Source organism: Setaria italica, chromosome II (assembly GCF_000263155.2).
Source record: "Setaria italica strain Yugu1 chromosome II, Setaria_italica_v2.0, whole genome shotgun sequence".
NCBI classification, from domain to species: Eukaryota; Viridiplantae; Streptophyta; class Magnoliopsida; order Poales; family Poaceae; genus Setaria; species Setaria italica.
In genome coordinates, this window is record NC_028451.1 from 13,871,870 (window position 1) to 13,888,887 (window position 17,018).

Below are 17,018 nucleotides of genomic sequence, written 5' to 3' on the forward strand. Positions count from 1 at the left end.
AATTACCCACCTCTGCCATTTTGTAAAATAATGTAAATAATCCTTAATGTTACATTTAAATTACCATATCTGCCAATATAAAAATATTAATCGAATAATACGCTCGGTATCCTTGATTCCCTCAAATAATATCTAAGAAGGCGAACCTGTTCCTTCAGATGCTGCCGGGGCGGCGGCAGATCATTCAGCGTATGGCACAACATGAGTAAGGACTTGTTTAGTTGCCCAACTTTGGGGTGCCAAAATTACTATAGCAACACTGTAACGTTTCGTTTGTATTTGCGAATTATTGTCCAAATATTAACTAATTAGGCTCAAAAGATTCGTCTCGCAAAGTACAATAAAATTGTACAATTAGTTTTTGATTTCGTCTACATTTAGTACTTCATACATGTATCGCAAGTTTGATGTGATGGGAATCTTCTTTTTGCATAGTGCTAATGTTAGGAGTGAACTACCTAAATTTAGGTGCGCAATGTTCTGCAAGACCAGAGTACACAACCAATGCGATAGCAGAGTGCGGTGCAGTGGCAGATTCAAGAAGCGGCAGGGGATTCCATATCATGTTAATTATCCCAAGGACTTTGGCGGACCCTCTGTTGGTGGACGCATGAAAGTAAGCTTCGCAAGAAGCTAGCACAAATAGATACGATATTTGCATGCCCGTCTCAAATTAACTTATTTTGCTTTATTTCAGTGGCGGAGCTTGAACAGAAAGCTAGAGTGGGCCGGCAACACTAACTAAATTCACAATATTCATGTACAGTAGCTTAACCAATGCGCTGTGTTCTCTTTCTATGTCAGAAGCTATTTGTTTTTGATAAAGGAGCTGATGATGCCCGGCCAAGGTGAGTGGCCTACCATCTTTTAGTAATGTGTGCCTAATCTTTACTAAGACCTTAAAAGAATATATATATATATATATAAATATATATATATACACACACACAGCTATTGGACCAGCAATAAGGTGCACAGATTAATTGCATATCATGATAATTGTTATTTTTAAGACTTCTCATCCGGAGATTTACTAGAGGGTTGACAAGGAGGTTAAAGAACCTGTGTTTCCCAAGCTAATTTCGTGTCAATATGCTCAAAATTATTTTTCAATTTTTGCTTGAAAGGTATATTAAAGGGCTGAAAAGAAAATATTTGGCTAAAACTCATTTAGATGGTGCTTGTTTTACAGATATGGGTCATTAAAATAGTATCGAGCCTCTTGGACACTTGAGAAAAAGAGAGAAATTTCAAAAAATTCTCTTAAAAATCAAAACATCTAACAATCAATTTGGCATAATCAAATCATCATAATTATTGGCTCTATTATATTTTCTAAAAATTTAGCTACCTCTACCATTATGATAATAGCCTCAAGTAACCCCATAAATCCATATCTAAATTACCCACATCTATCATTATACAAAATAAATTGAAGTAACTCATAATCTTCATCTAAATTACCCACTTACACCATTACAAAAAAATAATTTGTATAAAAGCTGTCCACCACTAATATTATAAAAAATGTTGAAAATCTACACAGATCTAATAAATTTGTATCTAAATGTCCACCACTAATATTATAAAAAATAATTTAAAGTAATCCTTCAAATTCACATATAAATTATCCACATGTGCTATTATTAAAAACAAGATAATGTAACCCTAAATATGAATTCAAATTACCTGTATGTCATTAAAAAATAAAACAAGGTACACCAGTATATGATAAGTAGTCTATTTCTTACATTTTTAGTATAGAAAAGAACAATTAAGGTATATACACATGATACATATCACCATTTATAAATATATAAAGGAAGTGATAAAATATAGATTTTCATGTTAAAAATATAGTTCAAACTTAGGCTCCACGAAACAAATTCAGGCACATAACTAAGATGCAAAGTGAAAAAAAAAGAAAGGTTGTAAATAGGATGAAAAAGTTATAGAGTAATTAATAAGTAAAGTCTATCATAATTGGATGAAGATAATAAGTACATATCCATATAAGTATTGTGTTGGAATATTTAACAAATGATAGCTCAAGCTAATGGTTTGATTGTTAGCTATGTGCACTCATTCTTTTCAATTGGAGACTCCATATTAGTTCTCACGATACGTGCTAGGAAAAAAGATAGATCTTAAAAATTCTCACAAAAATCAGAAATATCATGACATCAACCACGTAGACTCTAATTATCATATCCATTTGGTGTATTTTTTTTAAAAAAATACACACCACTATTATTATGAAAATATTCTAAAGTAAACTCCTAAACATATATCTAAATTACCCACCTATATCATTATAAACATTAATCTAAAGCAACCCCATAATCTTCATCTAAATTACCCATACATGTCATTATAGAAAATAACTTAAAATACATCCTAGATTTATTTTAAGTCTCCTATATGTCGTTATGAAAAATAACATGAAGTAAACAATTAAAAATTAATCTAATTATCTAAATGTTCATTATACAAAAATGTCCAAACGTAAATCGACTGATGATTCTAAATTACCTAATTTTATCGTTGTTAATATAGAATATACTAAGTTAAGTTATATATGCACGATGGGAGGAAGCGGTGCAAAATACTTATTTTCATTTAAACGCAACAAACGGACGTGCGATGCAAAGTGAAAAAAAGTATGGATCTGGATGAAAAAGTGTATGCAATAATTACTAATAAAAAATCAATCACAATTGGGCAAACATACGTACTCATTTATACGAATATTGCGTTCGAATATTAAATAAATGAGAGAGATGTTGGTAAGAATTCTTACTATTAGCTAGGGTGTCTAATTTTTAAATAAATTTCTAATACAGTACCTCTTAAAATCATTAGCCCGTGCGTGAGCACGGGTTGATGGGCTTGTGTTTGTGAAAGGTGGTTAGCAGGATTTCAGACCATGCATGGGGGTGCACAGAAAGGTTGTTCCCAAAATAATTTTGCCCCTTAATTAGTAAAATATGTGTTCATTTTTGTCTAAGTTTCCCTCATTCATGTATAATAAGTGAAATAAACATACATTTCACCAAAAAGAATATAATCAAACACAACACTTAGCATCTTTTTTTCACAAACTGGTGGAAGCCACTCTTTTCTCCAGTATCTGGTGGTTTACCATAGCCTTTTTTGCCAGGTACTAGGCTGTTCACTTAAGCCAAGCCATGCAACCTTCACCTATTCTAAAAGGGGTAATAATTCGAACTTGTCCTAAATGTTTACAAAAGAACAAAAAACCAAACTTAAGTTAAATTGCTCCGTCGATCGATATGTTGAATGCTGGTGTTTCACATGCATGGAACTGTACAAAACTCCTCATTTACGGAACAGAAGGTGTAGACGATCCCCAAGCTACAGAGTAGATAAATTTTGTATACTCTTTTGTTTAAACTAATCAGCTAATCCTAAATGTTATATATTCAAAAATAGAGGGAGTATTTGTTTATGAAGATTGCTACTTCCTTCGTTCCAAATTGTAAGTTATTTTAACTTTTCTAGATTCGTAGTTTTTGCTATATATATAGATATATATGCAATATGTTCGTAAAAAAAATTATGTATCTAGGAAAACCACGACAATTTAAAATTTTAAAACGAAGGAAGTAATATGGAAGCAATGGCCGCATATCAAACCTCGAATTCCTTGCTACCAACGTAGCAATGACATACAACTTTGATTTCTCGCTACCATCATATAAAGCAGAGACAGATCGAACGGGAAAATTTCAATCAAAATAAATTAAGAAACGATCAAACTGTAGTTTACACGTGATTTGAGCAGCGATTGGTGAGGAGATGATGTCATGATTGATTGCTGCTAATGACCACCGACATGAAGGCCAACCCATGGATAATGGAGGCGATCACGTTCACCAACCGACGATCGGGATAAAAGAATTGCAGCCCCACGAGGTCACCAGTTAGTTGGGATATAGCATGGATTGATGAAGAATAAGAAGAATCGCTGGCCATCTCCATTTGATCCATTGTATCATTCGTTTCCCAGACGCATATGGTTGGCTGGCTAGTACATCATTACTCTCGCTCTTCGTCTCTGTAATCAGTTCTCGCTTGGTGCTGATCATGCATCCGGGCTAGCGTGACTTACCTGTCATGCACGAGCGATCGATGCGACCCCAAGCATTCTCTCTGCTTATGCCAGCAAGGAGAATAGTGTCTGATTGCAGCAAAAGCTCTGCTGCGTTCGCGGCTTTGCATTCTCTGCTGACACTCTGTTCATCCTTTGGGTCAATGCCATGTGAGTGGTCGATGCGACGAACCCCCTTTATCAAGACAAACGGAATGCAAAGAGCATATATAATCGTATCATGCTTTTCAATTACAGAGAGAGAGAGAGAGAGAGAGAGAGAGAGAGAGAGAGAATTTTGAGCTGTTCAGTCGTTTAGACAGGAGTGCATGTCGATCTGTAGTATATGCGTGCTGTAGAGAATAGAGAGATTTATAGTTCGCGCGCAGACGTTTTGGGGAAGGAATTAGTTAGGGTGGTGTCATGATTATTGTTGCTAATGAACACCAGCATCAACGGGATCGAGGCCAAACCTTGGATAATCTGATGGTGAATCAGAGAGTTCGTTAGGATACCACGAATCGATGACGAATCACTGGCCATCAACTTAGGGCCAGTTTGTTTTAGCTAGAGCATGTTTTTTTTAGATTAAGGAATAAAATTCCGGCCTTAACATTCACAAGTGAATGTCTACAGCTTAGACCACCCTAAAACAACACGCGCAAAATGCCACTTAGATCAACCACACAGATCACCAAGTAGCACAAAGGAAACAACTAACGCAGGATAAAAGGCTAAGCTTCAATCCTATTTCTGAACTTCCACCCAATTTAGCTAGAGCATGTGGATTGTAAGAAGCAGATTGTACAAAAGAAGGTACAAAAACTTCAGGCTGGATTGTTAGATTGTATCGGTCTGGGATTTTTACAATCCGATTGCAAAAGGCAATTTGTTTGTTTTGGCTAGAGCTTATAAAAGCTAAAATTAAGCCAGAAGCTCTTCCTGAAAAAAAACGGGGCCTTAATCATAAATCACTTTTCTCAAACGCATGCATAGTTGCCAGCAGGGTGAATGCTTGTAGCTTGCTGTCTTTGAGACTTTCTTATATGCTCTGTTGGTGTTAATTTGTATATGTATTATTGGGAGCTGAATAATTTGGTGCTCTATGTAGGGCACATGTGATCGTCGACGACGCGATGAATCTCTTTATGCAGGCAACTTGAGATGCAAACGGTATAATCATACATCACGTCATGCTTTATAGTTCAGCCCTGCATTGCATCAAACGTCTACTTTTAATCAGTGGATGGGAGCGCCAAGCAACTAGTCATGAACTTCTTTGATTTTAAGGAATCGATAAAGTATATTGGAATTATTCATACCATTTCGTTTTTTTTAGTGGTCGAAATGATCCCACAAGCACATGCATGAGGCCATGAGTAGACGAGTGGGCGTGCCCCGGTATCTGTCTTTGGATCAGATTTGCCGGTCGAATAATGCAAATAAACGATTGGCATTGTGCTTTTGCGCTGTTTTATAATCTAGTAAATTGAATTTGAATCAGCTACTATTAGTCGTATTTGATTTTTATTATTACGTACTCTCACACAATGCTAACTTTAAAAAATTACGCATATGAGGTACACAGTTGCATTTGCCTAGGCCTTACAAGGATCTCATCGGCGGCGGAATGGAGCAAAGTGTTGGTATATATTGATAAAGTTAAAAATCTCACTAGTTTCGCAGTTTAGGGTAAACTAGCCTGGGCTAATATTTTTAAAAGCTATTGTATTTGAAAATTATTTAGAAATTAGACTCCTACCTAATAATTAAAATTGTTTATCTAACCCTCCTCTCATTTTTTAATACTTCAACATAATACTCATATAGATGTGTATTTATCTTTGTCCAGTTGTGATTGATTTTAATTAGCAATTACTCTATACGCCACATTCACATTTTTTTCATTTTGTATCGCACCTCCATACATTATGTTTAGCATAAAAATCAATTATTTTTCTCACTTCCTCACATACATGTATAAATGATCTACATGGTGACACCCATCTTACTTATATACCTTAACTTAGTATTTCTATATTAACAATGACATAAATAGGCAATTTAGGATCATATTAGTTTTCTTTTAGATATTTTTGTACGATGAACATGAAGATAATTAGATAAAATTTGGTGTTTACTTTAGGTTATTTTCAATAATGACATACGTGGGTAACTTAGATACAAATTTAGAATAGCATTTTAAGTTATGCTTTATAATAATATGCATGAGTAAATTGGATGAAGATTTTTTTTTATAATGGTAGAGCTCGATAATTTAGATATAGGTTTAGGGGTTTACTATAGAATATTTTCATAATAGTAGTGGTGGGTAATTTTCAAAAAAAAATAGACCAATGACCATGATTATTAGAATTTACAAGATTGATGTTTAATGTTGTTTTTTTTGAGAATTTAGGATTTGTTTCTAGCATGTCTCATGAGAACTAATCCGGAGTCTACAATGAAAAAACTGAGACCACATTGCTACAAAACGATTACTTGAGAGGTAGTACCTTGAGCTACCTCTCATTTGTTAAATTTAGAACACAATACTTATATAGATATATATTTATTATCTTCATCCAATGGTGATAGATTTTAGTTAGTAATTACTCTATAAATTTTCATCCACATTTAAAATCTTAGCTTTACACTTTGCATCTCAGGTATGCGCCTGAAATTATTTAATGGACCATAAGTTTGAGCTATAATTTGAATATATAAATTTATGTTACCATCACTTCCTCTATATCTTTATAAATGGTGACACATATCATGCGTATAAATCTTAATTATTATATCATATATCAATAGTGTAAGAAATAAACAATCTAGTATTATATATTGGTGCATATTGGGGTATATTATTAATAAAGGTGATTTGGATTCAAATTTAGAGTTATCTCAAGTTATTTTTAATAAGGACATATGCTATAGATGCAAATTTAAAGGGTTGCTTTAAGTTATTTTTTAAGTATTAGTGGTTGGCAATTTAGTTGCAAATTAAGGGGTTATTTTAAATTATTTTCATAATGGTAAGTGTGTAATTTAGATGTATATTAGGGTTTACTTTAGTTTATTTTATATAATGGAAGAGGTGGATAATTTAGATATAGATTTAAGGGTTACTTTAGGCTATTTTCATAATATCATATGTGGGTATTTTTTAAAAAATATAATAGATCCAATGGCTATGATAATTTGAGTCTACCGATTGATGGCCAGATGTTTTTTTTTGTGAGAATTTCTAGTATTTCTCTCTTTTTCTAGAGTGTCCACCTAGGATCCTAGGTGGCTTCACTGAGGCTTCAAAAAGAGCTTCCAATTAGTAATAGTAAGATGGCATCATAGCGTGGGTATGTGACACAACAAAATGTCATAGGAATAATTAACAAAGATGGAAGATTTATTCTATATAACTTATATCTTTGTGCATGATAATTAAGAGATGACATGTTTCTTACGTAGAACTTACCTACTCGGGTTTAAATCCTCGATTCATTACTGGTATTCACATATTTCTGAATTTATTCCAAGAATTAACTGCCCTATGCTTTCATCGGTAGGCGATATGCTCGTCGTGCATGTATTTATAGATTGTGAGTGTACTTTCATGTTCATGTCTGTGTGTTTGTATTTATAGGCTGAATATTTCATAAAAGTGAGCGTACGTTCGTATTCATAAATGTCTATGTTGGTATGATTCGTAAAGAAAATATTAGAGACCATATTATTAAAAAGAATTAAGAGGTGACACTGACACATGGAGACCGAGACGCATGAAATTTTCTGGGCCAAGAGGGCCCGCGCGCGTATGATACTCTCGTGGAGAAAAGAAATGCATGCTGCGTCTATTCCCTCGTGGGCTGAATGAGAAAAGGGCCGGCAATCTACATGATAGGCCGAACATGTTAGACCATGGAACAGGCCCATCAGGCCTCTCTTCTGAGATATATCTCTCCGCCGCAGCAGCCTCGCTAACGGGCGCACCTAGGGTTTTCGGTTCCGACCTCGCGCCGCCGCCAGGACACTCGGACCGACGGAGGAGGAAGCTACAGCTCGGCAGCCATGGTCAGCGACCCGCTCCTCTCCTCCCTCCACCTTGTATTTTCTATCTAAGGATCGAATTAGATTCTTCCTGTTCTTTCTGCGCCTATCGTACTTGCCCTTGGATGCTTGCGTTGCGGTGGTCGCGTTTCCTCCTGTTCGTGGTTTGATTCCGGTGCCAGCCCCAGATGTTGGGCAGTTTAGTGAGGGCGATTCGTTTCACCCGCTGGTCAACCGGTGGGTTGCGTGTTGTATGTACCTTCTGAGTGTGTTGGAGTTGCTAAGAGATGCGAGGTCTGGTTGTTTGAAAATGTGTATTCCGTCTGTTTTATTGTGCAATTTTCGACTAAAAATTATTATGGTGGACGAGGCTAGTCAATTGTCTCCATCCAGTTCGTTTGTTACAGCGATAAAATAATCATGTTAGCTGATGGTTGCACAGGCATAAGTAGAGGCCTTTGGTCAAGGGGACTGGTTATAGCCATTTTTGTAAAAGAGGGCTTTCGTTCTAGATTACTTCAAGTGAAGCTTGAATCAACTGTTGTGCATCGTATTCTGTCTTAGTGAAATTAGTGGCACCATGTGTTTACAAATGACTACTTGTAATGCAATTGTAGTAAACTCCTGATTATTTTGCAAGTTAGAAACTTAGAATTGCCACCAAACTATTATGTGACATGTTGCTAGTCAATCATTTGTATATCTCAATTATGCAACGGGAACAAAACGCCACCATGTTTCAGTTTATATGGATATAGGCAAGGAATGACCCAAGCATAACTATACAACTGAGTATGTAACTATGTATTGTTTATGAGTTCGTGTGTCTGCATTATGTTTTCATAGATTATCTGTGAGATCCATAGTTTAATCTTTGACCTTGTGTGAGCCTGTGAATGAGTCTTCATACCATCTGTTATCCATATTGTTTGAGATCCTCTTACACGTGTACTAAATCTCATCTTTTGGAACTGAAGATCCATTTTTGCCCTATTAACAAATGTCATGTGTATTGATTCAAGCATCGGACTAGCTTGTATGGTACTCCCATCTGACATACTTTTGCAAGATCTCATCCTTCTACAAGCTAATTTAATTATGGGACTGCTGTTTTTACAGATACATTTTGGGATGGTTTTGAGTAGGAACTGGCATCCATGATCTATTCCAATATTAGTTCACCATGTCCATGTTTTTTCTGGAACCTTTCTTAGTTTATTTATAGTCCTTTTGGTATTTTTGTGCTGGAAACTTCAACGCTTATTGTTTTATGTTCATTTGTTAAGCTGCTTTTCCTGTGCAGCTTTTGGTGTCTTTTGTTTCTGTTAGAATATGCGTCAGTCTTTTTGCGAAACTCATGCACCAATAATTCTTCTTTTGTTTTGAATCCTGTGATGCATAACTCCAGATTAGGTATTGATATGAATTGTTACAATCCGAGCTACTGTTAAGTTCGTTCATTCTTTAGGTTATTTAGTATAAGTATCTTGGACTCATTATGTTGAATTTATTCTGTAGGTGAACGTTCCGAAAACCAAGAAGACCTACTGCAAGAACAAGGAATGCAGGAAGCACACCCTGCACAAGGTTACCCAGTACAAGAAAGGAAAGGATAGCCTTTCAGCTCAAGGGAAGCGTCGTTATGACCGCAAACAGTCAGGATATGGTGGTCAGACAAAGCCTGTTTTCCACAAGAAGGTTTCATACAAATCCCAGCCCTTTGCAATTGCTCATTATGATTGAATGCTGCTTCGAAAATCTTAATGTTGCTCTAATGAGGTTTGTTTACTTGATGTAACTAATATGCATTGGTGCATTTCAGGCCAAGACAACAAAGAAGATTGTGCTGAAGCTGCAGTGCCAGAGCTGCAAGCACTACTCGCAGCACCCGATCAAGGTATTTTTGCCTCCGCTTTATTGTCACTTCTTCGTATTGCTTCTGTATCAGTGTTTCAGTTTTCTGACACCGAAATTGCAACTTCAGAGGTGCAAGCACTTCGAGATCGGTGGCGACAAGAAGGGCAAGGGAACCTCTCTCTTCTAAGCTGATGATAAACTTGTTCTTAGCCCCAGGTCATCTGCCAGAAGTTACCATTTGGAATGTTCTATGTTATCCTTATATAGGGAGATACATCAGATGGGAACCCACTGGAGTGATACAAGATATATCTTGTGCTTTGTGTCTGAATCAGCTGTTTTGTCAGATAAATTTGGTACAATATAGTTTGTACGAGACCAAATGATGAATATGCTATTATGTTCGAGCTCCGGATCTTTTTTGCCGCAAGTACTCCAGCCAGTTAAGTTACTCCTTCCGTTTTAGATTTCAAATTGTAGGTCGTTTTGGCTTTTCTAAGATCATAGATGTTTGTATGCATCTAGACATGCACTATAATGCACCTAGAAGCCAAAATGACCTACTATTTGGTTGGGACGGAGGGAGTATCTTGCTGTGTTCAAGCTGATCAATGGTTATGGATTGTATAGTGGCAAAGGAATTGATTTCCATCCAAAGTGCCCTTTTGAGAACGCTGCTGTGATGGGTATTTGTCCATGTTGCTGGCTTGCTGGTTATGAAGCGGCAATGTTATTTTAGTTTAGTGATTAATAGTTCGGGCAAAGTCGGGCCTAGAAATGCGATAATCATGTTTGTGAGTTAATTTTCCATAGTGGGCCTGCCTCTATTTGCCAACAGCCAGATACCGCTATTGACACTATATTGGGCCGGGCCTTGGTGGTGTGTAATTAATTGTTGGATAAAGTTCTATTTACCACGGACTATGGGCTGAGCCTGTGTTTCAGCTGGGACTTGAAAACCGTCCTTTTTGGCTCCTCGTACTCACGAAACCGAACATGTGACGTCCCCAACCCGATTCCACACTGGTTTTGCCGAGCTGGCGCCACGTTGCCTTTCCAATGTGTCACGGGCCCACTTGTCGGTGTCGTCGGGTGCACGGGGGAATAAAAAAGAGGCCGGCACCTGTGGACTGTGGCCGAGCGAGCCCTCAGATGGAGCAGCCGCGACCTCCTCCCTCTCTGCACCGCTCGCCCGTGGGCCCCGCCTCGACGGAGCGCCGGCGAGATCGGCACCAGGTGCCCTGATGTTGCATTGCTGCCTCCTTCCAAATCGGAGCTGCCGTTGCTCGCCATCGCCGTGGAAGCGGCGGATGGACCTCCGGGAGAGGCCACCGTCCGCCACGCCCACGACCCCGCTGCTCCGGTTGAACTCCGCCACGCCGAGGATTTCCTCCGGTGGCGCTCCGCCGAGTCCCTGCCCCGGGAAGGGTGGCGGTCGGAAGCGAGGCAGCTCGTGGTCGACGCCAGACGCGGCCTCGGCGAGGCCAAGGACGCGGTGAGGCTGATGCGCAACGCCGTGCTGTCTTAAGGATGATTCTGAAACGCGTGTAACTGCAGATTGCCTCTGTTGGCTTCCTATTTGTGCTGTGCCGTGCGCTCCCAGCTTACCCAAACTTTCCTAGCTTGTTGCTGCTGGAGAATTTCAGATTGGATTCACGCGATTCATTGATCAGCCACGGTGAAAATGGAGTGATTAGCATTTGTCAGTAAGCTTTTTGAGATGAGATGTTTCTCCTCTCAGTTAGCTAAGTTGTGCCTGTTAAATTTATAGGATCTCTAGGTGTACTTCTAGCGGGTTAACAACTTATTTTTTAGATAAAAACAAAACCTTAGATCTAAACAGGAACAACCGAGAGTAATCGAGAGAGAAAGAGTAGAGACAGTAGGGGCACCACCATCAGGCTTGAAGGATGAGCTCACTATGGCGGTGACGGCGAGGGCGGAGATGGCGGCGGTGACGGCGAGGGCGGAGATGGCGGCGGTGAGGTGGCAGCGGTGCTTCCCGCGGCTTCAGCGCTAGGGTTAGACCGGGTTCTAGGGTTTGTCGCTAGGTCTGGTGGGCGCAGTGAACCTTGGTGTGTGTGCCCTCGGCCCCCATCTCCTCTTTTTATAGCGCTGCGCGATGGGGCCTGCCAACCATGTACGGTTGGGCGCCCCCGATTAGAGCGTGATCAAGGACTCCGACTCGATCGTTGGACCGAGTCGAATGAAATCAAACTAACATTCTCCCCCTTATCTCATCTCATACTTAAATTTAGTCTCAAACTTAGAATACTTAACTTAACACCCGTTTCATTACAGACCAGTCTATAGAGCATGCCTCGTAATAATAGTCGGTTATGTACTATCAAATTTAACAGCTACAATACACCTTTCTATTTTGAAACAGATTCTTATTCTGGGCCCTTAGTATCCAAGGATCATAGGCTTTCCTGTAAACCCATGCTGGCTAAGTGTTCTCTGAACACATTGGGCGGTAAGCCTTTCGTGAGCGAATTCGCGAGCATTTTCTTTGTTCTTATATGCTCTAGACTAATGGTATGATTCGGATTTTCTCTTACAACATAAAACTTGATGTCAATGTGTTTGGTAGCACCACTTGACTTATTGTTGTGAGCATAAAACACTACTGGCTCATTGTCGCAGTACATCTTGAGTGGCCTTTGAATGTTGTCTTCCACTTTCAACCCGACCGTGGCCTCATAACATGCTACAAACTCGGCATACATCGTGAACGATGCTATGACAGTTTGCTTGGAGCTTTTCCACGATATGGCTCCACTTGCGAGAGTGAATACATCATCTTACGTGGACTTTCTATCGTCTACATCTCCCGCAAAATCTGAATCTGAGTACCCTTCTATTTCAAGGGAATCAGTTCTTTTGTATGTTAACATGAGACCTTTCGTGTCTTGCGTATAGCGCAATACCTTCTTTACCATTCTCCAGTGATATATTTCTGGATTATCCTGATATCTGCCAAGTATCCTGATTACAAAAGCTAAGTCAGGGCGTGTACATACTTGAGCATACATTAAGCTTCCGACAGTTGAAGCATATAGAACCGCTTTCATTTGATCGATCTCATATGCATACTATACTTTTTTAAATCTTTTCTAAGTATGCCTTTTGTGATAATCCTAAAACCCCTTTTCTTCTACCTCAGTGAATTTCAATTCCTTAAACGAATGAAGCTTCACCGAGATCTTTCATATCAAAGTTATCTCCAATAGCAAACTAACATCACTACTGGTGAGTAAGATATCATCTACATACAGGATAAGGAAAATGAATTTTCCACTCTTGAACTTTGCATAAACGTAATTGTCCTCCTTATTCTCACTATACCCAATTTTTCTTATTGTTTCATCGAACTTCAAATACCACTGTCTGGAGGCTTGTTTTAATCCATAAATGGATTTTCTTTAGGCGGCATCCCATACATTCTTTTCCTTCCACGACAAAACCTTTGGATGGTGCTATGTAAACATTTTCATCTAAGTCCCTGTTGAGAAATGCCGTCTTTACATTGTGATGTAATTCTAAGCCATAGTGCGCCACTAAAACTATTATGATTCTAAAGGAATCCTTACATGAGATTGGAGAAAATATCTCATTATAATGTATTTCTTCTCTTTGCGTGAACCCTTTTGCCACAAGTCATGCTTTATATCTTTCAACATTCCCTCTGGAGTCACATTTTGTTTTGTAGATCCATTTACAACCTACTGTCTTGGCTCCTTTAGGAATTTCTTCTAAACCCCAGACTTTATTGCTACTCATAGATCTCATTTCATCTTCCATAGATAGCCATTTCGATTTTTGATTAGCGCTTCTCATGGCTTCTTCAAATGAGGTGGGATCTCCCTCCATTTGAATTTATTCACTGACATAGACTTCGTAGTCATCAGGAATAGATGGTTTTCTAACTCTTTGAGACCTTCTGGGGGCCTCAACATTTGGTGCACCTTCTATATGGGGCTGTTGCAGCTCTTCCTCATGTGTGACAACACGTTCTATAGGATCTTGAAGGACAGGTTCCTCATCTTCATTTGTTGTTGCCACGGAAGAACTAACAACAGGTGTTGTTACCACAGTGTCCTGCACTCTTGATGCAGCAGCAACAGGTATCGAGAAAAATGGTTCCTAAATCATCGGAGTGGGTACGTATATCTGTTTCTCCTCAAGGCTAATTTCTCGGGTACCCTGCTCCTCCCGATCATCTTATCCTCCAAAAAGGCAGCGTGTCTCATTTCTACAAACCTAGTATGTCTGTCAGGATAGTAGAAACGATAACCTTTTGACTTATCCGGATAGCCAATGAAATGGCAACTAACTGTCTTAGGATCTAGTTTCGCAATATTTGGGTTAAATACTTTGGCCTCAGTCGGATAGCCCCACACACGCAAATAATTTAGTGAGGGCTTTCGTCCAGTCCATAATTCATATGGTGTTTTAGACACCGACTTACTGAGACTCAATTAAGAATGTGAATGGTGGTTTTGAATAACTCCATCCACAAATTAATCGGTAGAGCGGAGTAACTTATCATACTTCTCACCATATCCATTAAGGTATGGTTGCGTCTTTCAGAACTCCATTTTGCTAAGACTCGCCTGGTATGGAGTACTAGGCAACTATGCCATTTTCATGTAGAAAACTTGCAAAAGGGTCAGGAACTTGGCCATATGGGTTATGTCGACCGTAGTACTCCCCCCACGGTCGGATCTTACTATCTTAATTTTTAAATTATGATGATTTTCTACTTCAGCCTTAAATATGTTAAATTTATCCAACGCTTCTGATCATTCCTTAATTGGATAAATATAGCAATAACGTAAATAATCATCTGTGAATATTATAAATGAATCATAACCATCCACAAATGTCACAGGAAATGGACCATAGATGTCTATGTGAATTATTTCTAAAATTTTTATGCTTCGTTTGGTGTCTTTCTTAATTTTCTTAACATGCTTTCCCTTAATGCAATCGATGTATTGCTCTGAATCTAAAAATTCTAAGGGTGGAAGAATTGATTTCTTAATTAACTGTTCAATCACTACTAGAAAAAGGACCTCTAATAGAGATCCCAGACCCCCCCTCTAGTACCGGTTGAAATAACCGGTACTAGAGGGTGTTAAAAAATAAAAAAAATCAAAATCCCCCCACCGACCTCCTGGCTCCCCCGCTGGCGGTGGCCCCCACCCCCCACTGCCTCCTTTCCTCCTCTCAGCCCCCTCCACCTCCACTCGCCCCCGCCACCATCCCGCCGCCGCCTCCTCCTCCTCCGTCCCAAACCACGCCGGCCCCCTCCTCCTCTGCCCCAACCCACGTCGGCCCCCTCCACACCCACCTCCTCCTCCTACTCCCGGCCCCCTCCGCCTCCACTCGCCCCCGCCACCGCATCCCGCAGAGAGAAGGGGGGCACGTCGCGTGCCACCAAGCCGCCGCCGCCGTTGCGCCTCACCCCGCCGGCGCTCCTCGCCCCAGGCACGACGTGAGGGGCGACCGGAAGGGGGAGGTGTGGGGAGGCCGAGGGAGGCGTGCGAGAGGAAGAGGGAGGGAGGTGTAATACCTGCCATTTTTAGTCATCAAAGTAGCTCTGAAAAAATAGAAGCAATTCAGGAAGAAAAGGAGGAGAAATTGGCTAAAAATCAAATTCGGGTCAAATTTGGCCGAAATTTGAATTTTGAATTCGAAATTCAGAAAAATTTGGCAAAAATATGGAATGGAAGTATAAGAGTGATTAGAACTTAAAGATCAAGATTTGGGACAAGATTTGGTCCTAAATACCTCAAGAAAATCAAAGAAAGAAATTGAAAACCAAAGTTACTGTTCCCCATCCGACAACAGCAATTTCAGAAAAACAGCACAGAGTTCATTTTTTGAAATTAATTTCTGTTGAATTTTTCAAATAAGTGGACCAAGACAACTACACAGTGATGAATTATGGACTTTGGACAAATAGATTTGAGTGTTGTTGATCAGGAACAGTAAGGGGAACAAATTCAAATCAAAGCTCAAAGTCAGCACCTTGTCACGGTAGACTGCACTACTGAATTTGACTAAGTCTGAAAACAGCAATATGTGGCCAAGTTTGGAGCTGATTTCAGAGAAATGTAGATCAAAAGGTGTAAGTGTTTATGGGCAAAATGAAATCCTTGAAGGTTGTAGAACACAAATGGGAAGAAGTTGGACTACAAGGAAAGGATTTGGATCACTGAAATCATTTACAAAGTGAGGTAAATGACCCTGTCATGTAACTGACGAACTGAACTTTGAGTTCAGAGAAATTCAGTTAAAGAAGAAAGGAAAATTCAAAATTTCACTGTGCTAGGATGTTTATCTCGGGTCAGAGCAAAAATAAAACTTGGAGAGTTCAAGTTTATCTACAACATTGCTTAAAGGACCGTGGAGCCATCGGATTGAAAATCGACCGTGAAAAGGCTCTGAAGTTTCTGATGAAAGAAGAAAGGGAGGACGAGTGATAGAGTCGAGCTTGACGTGTCGCCGCCAGCGCTCTCGGTCGCCCGCCAGCGCGGCAGCTACGCCACCTCCTTGCCATGCGAGTCCATAGGTAGGCCACGGTGTCGTTCATGTGCCGGTAAAACCTTTGTATATCTACCGCTCCCGCGCCGCCCGTTTACCGCCATTCTTTTTACCGCTGCCGCCCTTCTGTCCAAGCCACCGCCGCCGGCAAAATTCCTCTGCCACGCCTCACCTCCCGTCAATTCCTCTCACCCACCCCTCCACAGATACCCCAGCTACACCCCAGTCGACTTGTTGCCCAACATCCTTGCCGGAGTACCCGTGCTCGCCGTCATTCCCGTCCGCCATCGCCGCACCTCCTGCTCACGGTGAGCACCCTCTTGCCGCTACTCTCTGTCCGTATGGGTAGTCGTAGGCGAGTCCTCGGGGCACTAGGAAGCTGTAGCAGTAGTTGTCGGGGTAGGTTGCGCCGTCGTCGTGCTTAGTCGCGACCGGCCGTAGGCGCCGC

At 39.9% G+C, this 17,018-nt stretch overlaps 1 protein-coding gene across 1 annotated transcript; it reads left to right on the top strand.

Annotated features, from left to right (window-relative positions):
• The first annotated feature begins 8,053 nt into the window (after positions 1–8,053).
• On the top strand, positions 8,054–10,438 carry LOC101754649 (60S ribosomal protein L44). Its single transcript, XM_004956055.4, has 4 exons — positions 8,054–8,185; positions 9,680–9,859; positions 9,984–10,058; positions 10,146–10,438. Exons 1-4 carry the CDS (start codon positions 8,183–8,185, stop codon positions 10,203–10,205), a joined length of 318 nt encoding a protein of 105 aa, XP_004956112.1. The 5' UTR covers positions 8,054–8,182; the 3' UTR covers positions 10,206–10,438.
• The last annotated feature ends 6,580 nt before the right edge of the window (positions 10,439–17,018 follow it).

Bases quoted from the DNA above. Each gene is read 5' to 3' on its own strand.
- LOC101754649 (XM_004956055.4), top strand. The intron at 9,860-9,983 runs GTTTCATACAAA...GGTGCATTTCAG, and splicing joins AGCCTGTTTTCCACAAGAAG to GCCAAGACAACAAAGAAGAT. The intron at 10,059-10,145 runs GTATTTTTGCCT...TTGCAACTTCAG, and splicing joins ACTCGCAGCACCCGATCAAG to AGGTGCAAGCACTTCGAGAT.